General features: G+C 42.6%; 1 protein-coding gene across 4 annotated transcripts in view; it reads right to left on the reverse strand.

The window, feature by feature from the left end:
- Lgi1 (leucine rich glioma inactivated 1) overlaps nucleotides 1-14974 on the reverse strand; it is a 39980-nt gene that overhangs the window by 11404 nt on the left and 13602 nt on the right. For 3 of the 4 annotated variants that reach the window (XM_035443082.1, XM_027407432.2, XM_035443084.1), the window contains 2 exons: nucleotides 10017-10088; nucleotides 9851-9922 (listed from right to left, as the gene is read on the reverse strand). The exons of the other annotated variant lie outside the window; for it this stretch is intronic. In XM_035443082.1, the coding sequence (XP_035298973.1) occupies nucleotides 9851-9922; nucleotides 10017-10088 (144 nt within the window). The remainder of the gene's footprint in view (nucleotides 1-9850; nucleotides 9923-10016; nucleotides 10089-14974) is intronic. 4 annotated transcript variants of the gene reach the window in all.

Raw genomic sequence — 14974 nt, forward strand, 5'->3', positions numbered from 1 at the left:
GGGACCGGCAAAACTGTAAACAAAGGTGAGGTGGGTTAGAACTAGGACCACGGGCCAGTTAAGGCGTTTTAACAATTCTTGAATGAGGAGAAGCTGGAAATGCTAGCATCCCCCCGTTGCATACACAAGGGAAGTTCTTTCATCTGCCATTGTCTGCAGCTGTGAAGAATTGGGATCAAGCAACATCTTTGTTAATAAGTGAATATGAAAATAAGCAATGTTCACAATTAACATGGCATAGTTCATAGATATACAAAAGGGGGGGCAGATTTCGATGCATTATAAAATGCCCAAGTGAAAACAAACAGAGAAGAGTACATAGAGTGTAGTGTCCAGGAAGAGAGAATATAGGTCTATAGGTGTACTAAGGTCTACGGGAATATATACACACTGTTGATGGATGCTTTCCCCTTGAGGCACTGCTGTGAGTCCTGTGTGTGTTAAAGCCAGCAGTGAAGAGGGCCTGGGGCCTCCAGAATCCATCGCAGGCACCCGAGGGCCACAAAGGAGAGATGCCGAGGGCACCGGGCTGGGGTTACCAAGGGGAAAAGGCTCTTTGCAGATTGCTCAACATTTGATTTTTACCAAAAGAGTAAAGAGAATGAGATCTGGGGCCTATTAGGCAGCTGGGACAGATGCAGAGCCTGAGAGAGCACTGTTTGCTTTACTTTAAGATTAGGGTTTGCCGGGCGTTGGTGGCGCACGCCTTTAATCCCAGCACTTGGCAGGCAGAGGCAGGTGGATCTCTGTGAGTTCGAGGCCAGCCTGGTCTACAGAGCAAGTGCCAGGATAGGCTCCAAAGCTACACAGAGAAACCCTGCCTCACCCCCCCAAAAAAAAGATTATTGGGATTACCACATGCTTTATCAGGTTCCACCTCAGCATCAAGTTCTCCAATTTGCATTACATTTTCTCAGCCCCTCCATCCCTGCCCGCAAGCTTCACAGGGAAACAGTTTCGTATCATTCTCTTCCTCAGTAGAAGCTCTTGTTGAAATGACTGATGTAGCTCGGCCCACCTGTGTCCCTTAGTTCAGGACCAGTCTGAGCCCCGTCAGGAACGTGCCCCTGCCAGCCTGGCCTCTCTAGGTGTCTGTTATCACAGCTTCGAGAAACTGACCAGAAAATGGGTTTCATTCACTGGGACAATTAACGAACACAGCTACTAATGGCTTTGTACCTATTCCTTTGCAATGGATTCTAGGCAAACTGTTGTGCCTGAGTGGGAAGTTTTAAGGCTTATGTGTGTCAAGATCCCAAAATGAATCTTTTATTGTCATGAAAACTAATGAGGCTTAATAGCTATAGACTTTAAAAGATGTGTTATTTATTTGTGTGTGTTCTTGTTTGCATGCATGCCTGTGTATGTATGTGTTTCTCCCTGTGTATATGCTTATGCATGTCTCTGTGTGTGTGCCTGTGTGTCTCTGAGTTTGTGTGTATGTATGTGTGTGTGTGCCTATTTGTGTCTCTGTATGTTTATATGTGTGTGTGTGTGTGTGTGTGTGTGCTTATGTCTATGTTTGTGTGTCTGTGTCTGTGTGTATGTCCTTTGAGGTCAGAAGAGTGTGTCAGATCCCCTTGGACCCGGAGTTATTGATGGTTGTAAGCTAGTTACCCAACATGAGTTCTGGGAACTGAATTCCAGTTCTCTGGAAGAGAAACAAATGTTCCTAACTGCTGAGCCATCTCAATTTAGGACAGTGAGACCATCTTCTCTTTCTTAGGAAGAAAACTCTATCGTTTACTAGTCCGAAGGATCTATCTTTTGCTTTTATTGACACACATGCTAATACATATGCTCATATACTAATTTCACCACACTAAGACAATTTTGAAAATACAAAAATTATTTTTAAGACAACGAAAGAGAACAATAATCACCATAGTCAAGCCTTCTTCCCATTGCCAACACAGCTACCTAAAACAAGTGATTTTGGTACCACATCCCTGGCCCTGTGCTCAAAGATCTCTCGTCTTTGCTGTCCTGTGGAGCAATGGCCTGCAAGAATGGAACTATGAACTGGGGTCTAGACCTCATTTCTCTTCAAAGGTCTCTTCATTGAGCTATTCTGAAAAGTGCAAGGGTTAAATCAGAGCCAAGTTAACCATGAGAACTTTTCCTAGGAATAAGAAGAAAACTAAGGACCATAAAAGAGAAAGTGTTCTGGGAACCAGGTGGCCTCCTGAAGTGTCAGGCTTTCAGCTAGGATGAGCTGAGGAAAAGAAGGGCCTTGCTTTGACCCAAGTCAGCCTCCGCCAGATTCACTATCAGGTTCTGCCAATCAGCTCCTGAGTGTGGTGGAAACTGGTGTGGGCTGGGAACGGGAGGCAGGCTTGAGTTCTGGCAGTTTTCTATGAAGCCAGTTCTCTTAGGTCAGAATGCTCTCCAAGTTCTAATCTTGCTCTTAAATCACATCTTCATACTTTTCCCTGCGAAATGCTTATGGCTTCATCTTTAATAATAATCAGATGATTCTGGAAGTGGTACTTTAAGCCACATGGTTAAGAGTCACTGCCTCTGACAAGGTTTTTTTTTTTTTTTTCCCTAGGAAGTAGAGAGAGTTGGACTATCAGGTGGGGCTAATAGAGGGGTGAAGAAGACCGGGGCAGCAAGAGACTGGAGAAAGTGTTTCCTCACCATTCACTACTCCAAGGATGGTTCTGCTTTGAGAGCTTGAAGAATGTGTTAGTGACCTCAGTATATATCTCCAAATGAATAAAGAATGTGGGACCTCAGGGAGGGAGGAAGGAAGGGAATCAGGGAGGGAGGGAGTAAATCATGGAGGGAGGGAGTGGGGCAGGGAGAGAGAGGAAGGGAGGCTGGGAGGAAAGGAAAGATACATGCCAAGGGAGGAAGAGAAGAAGGCAGAGAAGCAAAGAGGGAGGGAAGAAGGGAGAGAGGGAGGGAGGGAGAGAGGGAGGGGAGTCCAGAGTAGGTAGAGGAAGTTCTCTTAACTAGGCACAGAAAAAAAGCAGGTGATGCTTCTCTGGAATTCAGTCCAGTGGGCTTCAGCCTAAAGACATTATTTAAATCATTCCCAGAGACACCACACTGAACACCAAAACAGGTTTATTTTCCACCCTTTTAATTCCATTAGCATAGGACTTCGGGCACAAAACTCCTTCATGAGCTTGAAGGTATAAGCCATACTCAAGCTATAGTTGCATATTTAACTTTAAGGCCTGGATACTTGGTACCGATTTGAATTTTTCTAATGGCAAGCCTTCTTCTTGTAATTTGGAATAAAAGAATAGTTTATGGGCAATGACAATCAATTTGCTAAGCGTTCGTGTTGATTTCTGGTAATGTGCAGTGAGCCTTGCTCCCTTCTGTAGCACATTACCAGACAGTAGCTGTGGACCAGTGGACCCAGACTCTTTGCATAGATATGCCCAAGCATGAGCAGCCTATATGTTGTGAAATAGCTGCTGCTGGCTGCTGAGTATTGCCTGGGGATAAGAAGGATGTCTAAATAGCTACCAAGCAAGGTTACCCCTTGTGGTGGTTTAGAAGAAAATAGCCCCAAAAGGGAGTGACCCTATTAAGAGGTATGCCTTGTTGGGTTAAGTGTGGTCTTGGTGGAGGAAGTGTGTCACTGTGGAGGCAGGTTTTTGAGGTCTCGTATATGCTCAAGCCATGCCCAGTGACACAGACCACTTCCTGTTTCCTGCATGCCTGCCACCGTGTAACACCATGATAATAATGGACTAAACCTCTGAAAATGTGAGCCACTCCAATTGCGTGTTTTTCCTTTATAAGAGTTGCCGTGGTCATGGTGTCTCTTTCCAGCAATAGAAACCCTAATTAAGTCTCCCTGTGTTCCAAATTTACTTAGGAGGTCTTCATTTTACCTTTTATGTTGATGCACATGTGAGGATGTAGTATGATACGGTGAGTAAAGGGGAATTTCTGCCACCAGACTGCCTAAACTCAAGCCCCGGGGCAGGGCATTGGCTTTCCTGTTCCCAGACTGCTCATGTGTAAAATGCTGGCATTGCTAATTTGTAAACTGATGGTGAGGGTCAGGGGTGCAGCTCAGAAAGTAGAGTGCTTTCCTAGGATGTAGCTTGATTATTAGAATGCTTGGCTAGTGTGTGCGAAGTCCTGAGTTCAAGTCCCAACATTGCATTAACCAGGCATGGCAACATGACTGTAATCCCAGCACTTGGGAGATAGAAGAAGGAAGATCAGAAGTTCAAGATCATCCTTAGCTACATAGTGAATTTGAGCCCAGCTGGGGCACATATGCCCTTGTCTAGAAAAAAAAGAAAGAAAAATGGAAGAAGGAGGAGAGAAGAATCGGGAGGAGGAGGAGGAGGAGGAGGAGGAGGAGGAGGAGGAGGAGGAGGAGGAGGAGGAGAAGTACAAGAAGAACAAGAAGAAAGAATCGACTTGGAACCTGACTGATCACAGAGGACCAATGCTGATCTGGGCCAGAGCCACGCCAGTGGAAGGGACCGTGAGCGACACTGCAGTGGGTAGTAGTTGTCAATTAGCACTCTTTAGGTATGCCTAATTAAGAGGAAATGTGTCACCATTGTCCAGTGATGAGGGTTATTAAGTCCCAGTTAACTTAGCTCACAAAGAAGACCATAATTGCTAAAAACAAGTTTACCTTCACTGACAGTGAGGATAGCAAGGTACTTGGGAACATGCAGCTCTCAAGCTTGTCTGGAGATTAAATGAGTGGCTAGCTGCAAAGTGCTTAGCAGGGAGCCTGGAGATCGCCAGTGCACAGGGAGATGGTAACCTGCCAGTCCTGAGTAAGGACTGCAAATGCTGCGGTGTTCTCATGCTCTCTCTGCATTTCATAGCAAACTAGAAAGTCATCCTGTGAAGCTGCAGACTCCTAGAGCCACAAGCCCAAAGTGAGGATGGTTGCAATGGGGTGGGAGCACCCCAGATGGCTGTGGGTGTTGCTTTCTTAGCAGCACAGCCCCGTGGCACTGAAACAAATGTGCCGTCTGAGCCAGTCTAGTCTGCCATAGCGGCGATTTTCCAGTGGGTTCCATTGCCATAATCAAAGGTTTTCTCAGGCAAAACACTAGAACACCAAGGTCGATGCAATGATGGGAAGAATGGCTGTGCCTTCCAAAATGCCTGACCCTAACAACTAGCTTCGGAACTAGGTATTCAGTAGGGGATGAGTTCTAGGTAGACTCTGAATTGAAGCTACACTTTCAAGAGCCTCTGTTGGCTATGAAACTGTCACTATGGAGAAACTGGGGAGAGTGAGCACATGTGTGAGAGCAGGCCCGTAGGATGTGGTCCCAGCCATGAAAATTCACGGTGCTGTTTGCTTTTTCCCTACCCTGTGTCTTGGCAGGTAGAAACATACACTACAGGTCCCTTGCCACATGATGCCATATGCTACCTTAGAATTCTGACAATAAAAAGGCGATCATTAGAACTGAGCCAATCCCAGTGCCCTACCCTAGACTCTCCCAAAACTGTGAACTGAGTCTTCCAGTATTTAATTGGAGTTATAAAAGTAGGCCTGCATGATATTAGGGCACTCAGAATGAAGCATTTCAGAGAGGGTCTCTGTACTTAACAGCTTTTATAGGGACTGAATTACAAGAGGGCCACTATGCCTGACCTTTTTTTTTCTGTGCTTTCTGGTGCTTGAACTCAGGTTCTCAGGCATCCAAGGCAAGCATCTTACTGAACTGAGTTATCTGTTGTGACTTTCAAATTGTCTGTAAGTGCCCTTTAGGAAGTAAACCTAGCAAAACAAATATATTTTAAAAAGTGATAAAAATTCATTGTTTGTAAAAGAATGGACCGAGTTTTTGCAGCAGATCTAATATCAGGCCAGAATAAAAAGAGTTTGGTTTAAAAATGTGCATCCAACTCGAACTCTCTGCATTTGGAGAATGAGAGCAAAGGTGGCCTCTTCAGGATCTCTTTCATTCTTCTTTTGAAATACTTGTTACATTTATTTATTTGTGTGGATGCATACAGAAGCTTGTATATGAGCATGCACACAGCACAGTTAATGTGTGGAGGTTGGAGGATAATTTACAAAGCTTTAGTTCTCTCCTTCCACCACCATGTGGATCCTAGGATCCAACTCAGGTCATCAGACTTAGCAGCAAGTACCTTTACCCACTGAGGCATCTTGCTGGCTCCAGGATCTCTTTCTTGTCTGAAATCTACATCTCAAATCATGTACCAGGATCTGGTCAGCTTGATGAGAGCTCTCCGGTTCTGCTTTAACAGACACAGTGGAGCCTTCACTGGATGCCTGGCTGAAGACCTGGGCAACTTCTGGCTTTGTTATGATGAGAAGGGGAGTAGCGTCCACTGAGGACATAATTGACACTTTTGTTTTCATGCCCCTAGGAGGGCAATGTCACTGCCCACTCCTTCCGTAAGGCCAGCTGGAGACTACAGGGAGGTAAGAGTGTGAACCAACTTTATAAATTCCTCCTGTGGTGTACACAGGCCAAAGAGCTTGCTGACAATGTCTCGCTGCTAGAATGCTTGCCTTTCAATTGGAAAGAACTGGCCAAAGGTGGAGAAAGTGCTCTTTGAAGCCTTAAACCTTAAAAAAAGAGAGAAATGAATGGTGCAAAAAAATTGCCAGGCATCTGCATAAGCAGTAAATAGTGGGAAGTGAACTAGATGTACTGAGCAGGCAGAGACATTGGGTTTCAAAGGCTGCCTGCTCCATCCTTAAAGGAAAGAGAGAGAAGCAGGAAGTATACCTTTGAGAAGAGCATGATCAGAAAGGAAGGCAAAACCTGAACACAATGACAAGGAGTGAGAAAATATTTTTTTATCCAACTCCTCTTCCTGTTCCAGAAGGGGCTTCTTCAAGATGGCATGGATCTCACTCATCGTCATGGATCTTAACTCCTTGTAAAGTTAGCAACGACCTTAGCAATGACTTCGCATGGCCCATACGGTGTTGCCGCTTATGTAGATCAAAACAATAGCAGTATCATGGATTAGGTACAGATGCAAAAGATGAAGGATCCTGTTTGCTTGATCAGCTGTAATCCATTCTTTCATCACTCCTGCTTCCTGTCTTCAGCACCAGCCATGCGTTCATTGCTCATCTGTGTAACCCTTAAGATGCATGCCTTTCACTTGGAGGATTTTCTTTGGTTTTCCATTTACCTTGAAAGGTTCTAGGTACTGAAAGGTTCTGTCATCACACATTGTACCAGTCCCCTATCCTGATACCACTAAAGCAGACCTTTGTTTTCATATAAACTTAAATTCCCACTTTATCTGATGGGCAAAATGGCTTTCAGTCAAGGAAAATGTGTTCTTCGCATGGTGCTATGCAGAATTTTTCTTTCCCCATTCTTGGCTTGTACTTCTCCCCTCCTTTCCCCCTTCTCCCTTCTTTTCTCCTTTCCTTGGCTCCTCCCCTTCCTCCATCCTCTTCTTGTGAGATAGGGAGAATGTTTTCCCTTATCCTGTGCTAAAGACGCGGAGGAAAGCTCCAGGCACTTAGATTGGAGCAGATACACCCTACCAAACTGGGCACAACACACTTGTATTGCAGGTTCCTAGGGAGGATCTTACAGCCTCTGAGTGGCATGCTGATGCTGGGTGTTAGACAGGGACCCTGTTGGACGGTACATATGTGCATCAAGGAGCTCTCAGGCCAATGTGTCTTAGTTATTTTCCTATTGCTGTAATGAGATACCATGACCAAGGCAACTTATAGAAGAAAGAGTTTATTGGGGGCTTACAGTTACAGAGGGTTAGAATTCATGGCCATTGTGGTAGGGAGCATGGCAGCTGGCAGGCAAGCATGGCTTTGGAGCAATAGCTGAGAACTTGTATCTTGGCCCACAGGCATGAGGAAGAAAGAGCTAACAGGGAATAATGTATACTTTTTGAAACTTCAAAACTTAACCCCTCTAAATGACATGCCTTCTCTAACAAAGCCACACCTCCTAAACCTTTCCAAACAGTTCCACCAACTAAGCCTATAGCCGCTACTCTCATTCAAACCATAACAAACCATTCAAACCATTCAAACAAAACATAGTGAAAATCCGTTTCACCTTTTGTGTGTTTATTTTATTTTATTTTGTCTGGAAAACGTCCTGAAGAACTAGACTCTCTGATAAAAAAAATTACATAATATTAATTCTGTTCCACAGCTATCTTCATATCATATTATACCACTTATAGGAAGGGCATTGCAAGTGGTGTTTATATTGCAATGACCATAGACAAGCCTTGAAAGAACAAAATTGGAGTTTATAAAACAAATTTGGTTTTCAGCTCTTCCTCTTGTTCGCAATCCAAACAGCAAGGGACACTGGGGCCTGGGAGGTATAGCAGAATGCCTACATTGACATACTAGAAAGTAGGTTCAGAGGGAAGTGTCCTTCTGCTTCATCAGGGCTTAGAACAGAGCTGGCTGAAGAACTGTTAGATTAGCTCAAGATAGAATGAAGATGACACATAGATCTCCTACATCACCAGCACAGATGAGGCTAATTTTAGGTATTTAAGAAATCACCACTGAATGATTGAATGGCCGGTCCAATTGAGTGACTGAGTTGCTATTTATAATCATGTTTCCTGCAGAAGATTCTGTTTCTGATCTTGGCCTGGTGCTGCAGGTTTGTAATCCCAGCTACTCAAGTATTCGAGGCAAGATCATAAATTCAAGGCATGTCTAGACTACAGAACAAGTTCAAGGCCAACCTAGGCACCTTAGTAAGATGCTGTCTCAAATAATAAAGCCGGACAGTGGTGATGCACGCCTTTGATTCCAGCACTCAGGAGACAGAGACACGTGGATCTCTGTGAGTTCAAGGCCAGCCTGGTCTACAGAACAAGTTCTAGGACAGCCAAGGCTACACAAAGAAACCCTGTCTCAAAAACAAAAAAAAAAAAAACCAAAAAATAAAAAAATGAGGATTCAGGGATGCAACTCAGTAGTAGGACCCTTGTTTCAAATGTATGATGCCCCAGGTTCAATTTCTAGTATCGATGTTTCTTTATCTCTAACATGGGTAGATGTTACATCTCTAATGTATATTTTCCTTAAAAATAACTCCATGTCCTTTATATTAAAGAGGTGGAATAAGCCAGAAGAAAAAATTTACATGGTTCATGTGGTTAAAGGTTCCCCTTTCCCCACTATGACATTCCAAGCTTGGTCATCCCTGGCTGAAGAGCTTGCCTTTTACATTACAGATAAGTAAGTAACAGCCCTTCCCTCTACCCGCTAGTTAGATTCCCATGTTGTGACAAATAAGCATAGCTCTTATTTCTTCTCGTTTCCTGGGAGACAAAATTGTCCCTTGTTAAGAATGACTGCTGTATCTTTAATCATCCATGGAATAATTACTTTTTCAGTTGTCAAATAGACTGTTCAGGCACTATATAGACACTGCTGATGGCTACATCAGGTTTAAATACAGATAAAATCAGGACTTATACAGTGAGAAAAGCGCCGCCAATACCAAATTAAAGGATATAGTTAACTGATAATTCTCCAATGATGTAGATAATAAAAGTAATTTCCCTACATTAGATTGCTTTTCTAATTATGCTCCATCTGTGCTAAAAATAGCAACCATAATCAATTTCCTGAGAACATGCTGACACATGACTGAGAGGATAGCATGGAGAGAAAGAATCTGAGTTCTTAAATTTTCATGGGCACTCATAAAATGGTGCCTTAAGCTGAGGTACCAAACTGAATTCATGAGCTCAAAAATGAAGGCTACAGCTATGGCTCAGTGGTAGAGAGCTCATCTAGCATGTACAAGGCCTCAGGTTTGATCCCAGCACTGCAGAAACACCAACAAACCCAAATCAGCCACACAAACAAAGCTTGAAAAATAATAGCAACATCCATACTTACAGGTGAATTAAGGACTTGAGTCCCCGGAAAGTATGTCTTGAAATGGACTTGATATTGTTGTTTTCTATGAATCTGCAAGAGGTGACAACATTTTTGGTCAGGCAGCCATAGGAACTGAGGAGTACCTGTCCTCAATCAGCTTGGGGGGAAAGGTTGTCTTACTTACAAATATTCTAGGTGTGGAAGACCAATAAAAGCATCATCACTGATCACATCAAAGGAGTTGGATGTGAACAACCTGCCCAGAGAAAGTACACAGTGAGAACAGTGAAACTGTCGGCCTGTTGATCTTCACTGCTTTCATCTCTCAGAGAGACAGGTGGAGCATGACATGGATAAATGGCGGTTTTCTGTAGTATTTTTATAGAAAACCTTGGCAGCTTGTCTGGCTCCTTGTCTGAAATGCTCAGTGAAGGGGTGCTTGAAGCTCCTCCCTGCAAGTCATGGGGGTCACACACCCTGGGAAGCGTTTTGAGACACAAGCAGAGCAAGCAGGCAGCAGACAGAGCCAAGTCTTCATTTTCTGTGGCACTACAACAGAGGCACTAGTGATCATTTTCATGTGAAAAACATGCTCTGGAAACTTCTGGAATATTCTGACAGGCCAAAATAATGGGGTGTTGGGAGTTTATACTGGGGATTGTAGGGAATAAAATGTAGCCCCATTGTGCTGTGATAACTCATGGCAGATATAGTGAGTGGTCATGAACAGCAAAGAGCAATGAACCTTCTTTGAAAACAGGACAGGCTGAAAATAGGAAATGATGACACTTTGAAGGCAATTGAGGCCATTTTATTACTAAATAGTTAAAAGAAACACTTTGACTTGGACAAATTTATTGGCATTTTCAAAATCCACAAGGATCTGGCTTCATAATCACTGAGGAAAAAGGGCGTCAACACATCTGTCACCACACCCTGCTGAACTCTTTGCAGAGAAGTTGCCAGTTTTCTAACTGAAAACCTAAAAACAGGTATTTTTAGGCTAAATGATTGGATTGTGTGCCAGACAATTTAATGACAATGTAATAATCCTGTTAGTAAATCTTGTGATATTTTTACTCTGAGAGTGTAGGTTCAATGTAATTGCCAGTAATTTGTCAAGTGACTTCCCTCTGAGTCCATTAACTAAGGAAATTAAATAAGGATTTTTTTTTACTTCCTGAAGTATTTTTAAATGAGTAATTTATTTGATAGAATAATCAGGGGAGGGTTAGACATGAACTGGGTAGGAACTGATAAGTTTTGAAGCTGAAGGATGGGAACATAGGTGTGAATTTTACGGTCAACTCTATTTTTAGAGACGAGATTTTTCCATAAAAAGATGGAGGTGGAGAACAAACCAGCCAAATGAAATGAAATGACCTCTTCTGTTTCTTCCCAAACTATCAATCCTTGAACCGTGTTGAGTTCCCTGCTAATCCCTCTTCCCTCTAGCGTCATGGCTTTTTACTCAAGTAATTCACTAGACTCTGAAAAGCCAAGAGCAACTAATCAGACACATATTACAGCCTGTACTTATTAAAACAAAGTACAAGGTTCATGACTTCCATCACGACTCTGGTAATTGTCTCCTCTCATTTTATGGTTTTGGAAAGCAACTCAATGCTCAGCTTTACTCCTAGGTAATCTGACACCCAGAGGCTTGAGCAGGCTCTAGGGTTTTGTTTCTGTCCTTAAGGGCAGCCACGGGATGAAGAAAGAGAAATGCAGCCACAACAGATACAGATAGGTGCCTCTCGGGCTCAAAAGTTTACAAACTGCCCTGTGTTTCACCAAGGACTTCATCATCTCATACTTGAAGTTTCCAGAAGAAATAGCTTTCATCAGTACCACCCCTGATGTTAAATCAGAAGCAAGATAGACTGGAAAATGGATACCAGTGTGCATCCCTTGTCTATTTTTTGTCACAGAGATGAAAGATGGGATTTCTTCTAGAATTTCTGTTTGCCGGCTCAGTACTTATCCTTAGTACTTGTGATAGCAAACGTTTCATTGTGAAGACTGAACAAATATTTGTTGAACCTCCCAGAGCATTGCTAGACTACAATATGGGATGTAATCTTAGAGCAAGGACTTGCCTTTATTTGTTTTTGTGCCCCCAACTCTATCCCACTTCCTGGTTTCAGAAAAAAAAATGTTTGCTGAACTAAATTCCAAAGATTAAAACCTCTGGCTAAAACTATAACTACAAGCAAAGTATCCTAAGGAAAGTGGTTAGAACATGATAAAGCTCGTGCTACATGGTTAACATAGAAAGAACAAAACCAGCTGAACAAATCTATGCCAGGTAGACATCAACACAGTGGTTGTTCTTGGAGGGACATTGTAACTGAAAGCAAGCACAAAGGCTGTCTCTAGGGGGAAGAAACACTTGGTTTCTTAACCCAGGTGTTGCACACAGGGGTGCTTATTTGTAAACAAACAAACAGGAAGTCATTGAGAAGTATACTTTCGATGGTGTTCTTTTCTTTATGTATAATTATACTTCAATTTAAATTTTTCTTATAAAAGCTAAAAAAAAAATCCTCTAGCTGAGATAATAATGAATATCAGAGGTTTTTCATTCTAAACTCAATAGACGTTTCTATGAATGTGGGATTGTAAAATTATACATATATTCTAAATATACTTGGGTGGCTTATTCATTTTATTATTTAATATAAACTTGAAAGACTCATGAACAGACACATTCTATGAGGAAAACAAAACTCAGATCCTTAATTTTCATAGAGTCTTACAAATACATTTTATTTTGCCAGGAGGTGGTTGAGCACGCCTTTGATCCTAGCACTCAGGAGGCAGAGGCAGGTGGATCTCTATGAATTTGAGGCCTGCCTGGTCTGCAGAGCTATTTCCAGGACATCCATAACTGTTACACAGAGAAACCCTGTCTTGAAAAAATTAAAAAAAAAACATTTTATTTCAATATTATGATTTGTGATTAAATCAGATAAATCAAGTATACTACAGTCTCTATTAAGGGAACTAGTACCCTCCCTAGCCCATGTTCATACACAACAGTTCTGGGGCAAAGCAGAATGAATGTGTTTTATTTTACATAACCTCTGGCCCTTTCCATGGATTATTAGGGCAAGAAAGATGTAGTTTTTCCCTCAGAGTAGCCAATTCCTAGATTGGGTAGCTAGCATTCCACAATCCAAATGGCCTGGCTCGAAAAGGTATTGGCTAAGATAATAATACTCTTCTTCAGTTTGTGGAATTGACGGCTGAAAGACAAAGTCAGCCTACAGAGGAGCTAAAGGGAGCTCTTGGGTCAACGATAGTTAAGAAGCCTGTGCAAGGACCACATATGAATTGAAGGCATGTGGAGCCCTCACAGAGGGGAAGGCTGCGTGGGGAGATGCCTTGATCTGTGTGGGATGCAAACAAGGCTTTGCAATCTTGGATGCACTTGGAATCACCCAAGGAACCTAAAAATACTGACAACTCATTCCCACTCTCAAGGATTCTGGTTAAATTCTACACTTGGAGGGTGGCCCAAGCTATTTTAAAGCTGCCTGAGCGGTGTGTGCTGCCAGGGTGCATAGAGAGAAGCTTCTGGGTCATGTGATACCCCGAGTACTTGTGGTGACCAAGAGTCCTTGTAGCAGTTGCTGTGGGGCATGGACAGGCTATGGGTTTCCATGTCCCCAAAATACACATAATGAGAGTCTGCAATAATATGAATCAGATATGGGACAGGCGTCATCACACGAGCCATGTCCTGGAGGTGTTTGTGGGGACCAATGTACAGTCTGAATGCCTTGTTACTCTAAGCGGGCATCAGAGGTCTGGGCCAACAGAGTTGCCAGGAGATATCCCAGCTTGTAGAGATGACGAATGGTTTGCCTCTGTTACAGTCCCATAAGACCGCTGAAGTCTCTGCCACTTCCTCTGTTTCTGGGGAAGGAAGAAACCAGGCATTTTCCCACTAGCCTTGGTGGGGATAGGTCAGGGGTGTGCCTTGACCCTTCTAATTCCCCTCAAGGGATAAGCATTTTTTAATGTCATGAAACAGGCTGTGGGAGGAGTGGGGAAGATTTTTTTTTAAAGCCAAGGGAGTGTGTTTCCTTACCAGGAGGAAGACCTAGAAAGACTGCATAGGTCAACTATCAATTCCAGGCAGGCACTGTCCTATTTTAAAATGGTAGTTACTGCTTTCATAACACTGCACACTTCTCAGCCTCCTGCCTGGAGCATCTCATGAGGGCTTCAGAACAAACAACGATGTGAAAGTGGCAGATCCCATATTGCTATCTGTTTGACAGAAGCAAAGGGAGGTCCAGAGAGCTACTAGAGGCTTTGCTAAAAATCTTGAGGCCCAAGACTCCTCAGTCTAACACCTTTTCCTGATACAGAGTGGCTTTTCAATATGGGGTCTAGATGACATAATAAATAACAAAATACCAGTATTCTGGTGAATAGCTGTCACACAGCTCAACTCACATAGACTTACAAGATATAATTAAATGATAATTCCTTTTTTTGAAAAGAATTAAATGATCAATATGAGTAATCTCAAAATCATGTCAAGACATTATCACATCAACCTATGTTTTTTTTTAAAAAGTAGAACATTTAGGAATTTGAATGCAATTTGCACATGATATACATGTCTCATAGAAGTTCAGGAAAATAGAGAAAAACTTAAATAGTGGGGAGCACTGCTACACTTCCCAGGTACTGATATGTATACACATGACACATATCACATATGTGATATCTGCATGTGTGTGTTTATCAAGTTGATAAACACTATGTATTGCTCTGTGTTTTTCTTTTCTGTTTTGGAATTTGGAGGTGGGTTGGGGGGGTCTCACCTTGAGGTCAACACTGGCCTAGAATTTACTTTGTAGTCCAAACTGACTTTGAACTTGTGATCCTTGTATCCTAGCCTCCCAAGTGCACCGCACCCCAACTTGATTATATTATTTTTTGATCATGAACATTTTTTTCAGGACAATGTTTTAATAATATAGTTCAATAGATGACTGACTTTCATATCGTGGCATGCTATAATGTATCATCTAAAGAGAATTCCAGTTTTTAAGTATCTGCCACAATCCCCTTACATGTCTGTATTTCCCTGGGACGGACTTCGAGTCGATTCCTGTTGGATTA

This window comes from Cricetulus griseus, chromosome 3, assembly GCF_003668045.3.
Source record: "Cricetulus griseus strain 17A/GY chromosome 3, alternate assembly CriGri-PICRH-1.0, whole genome shotgun sequence".
Lineage (NCBI taxonomy): Eukaryota > Metazoa > Chordata > Mammalia > Rodentia > Cricetidae > Cricetulus > Cricetulus griseus.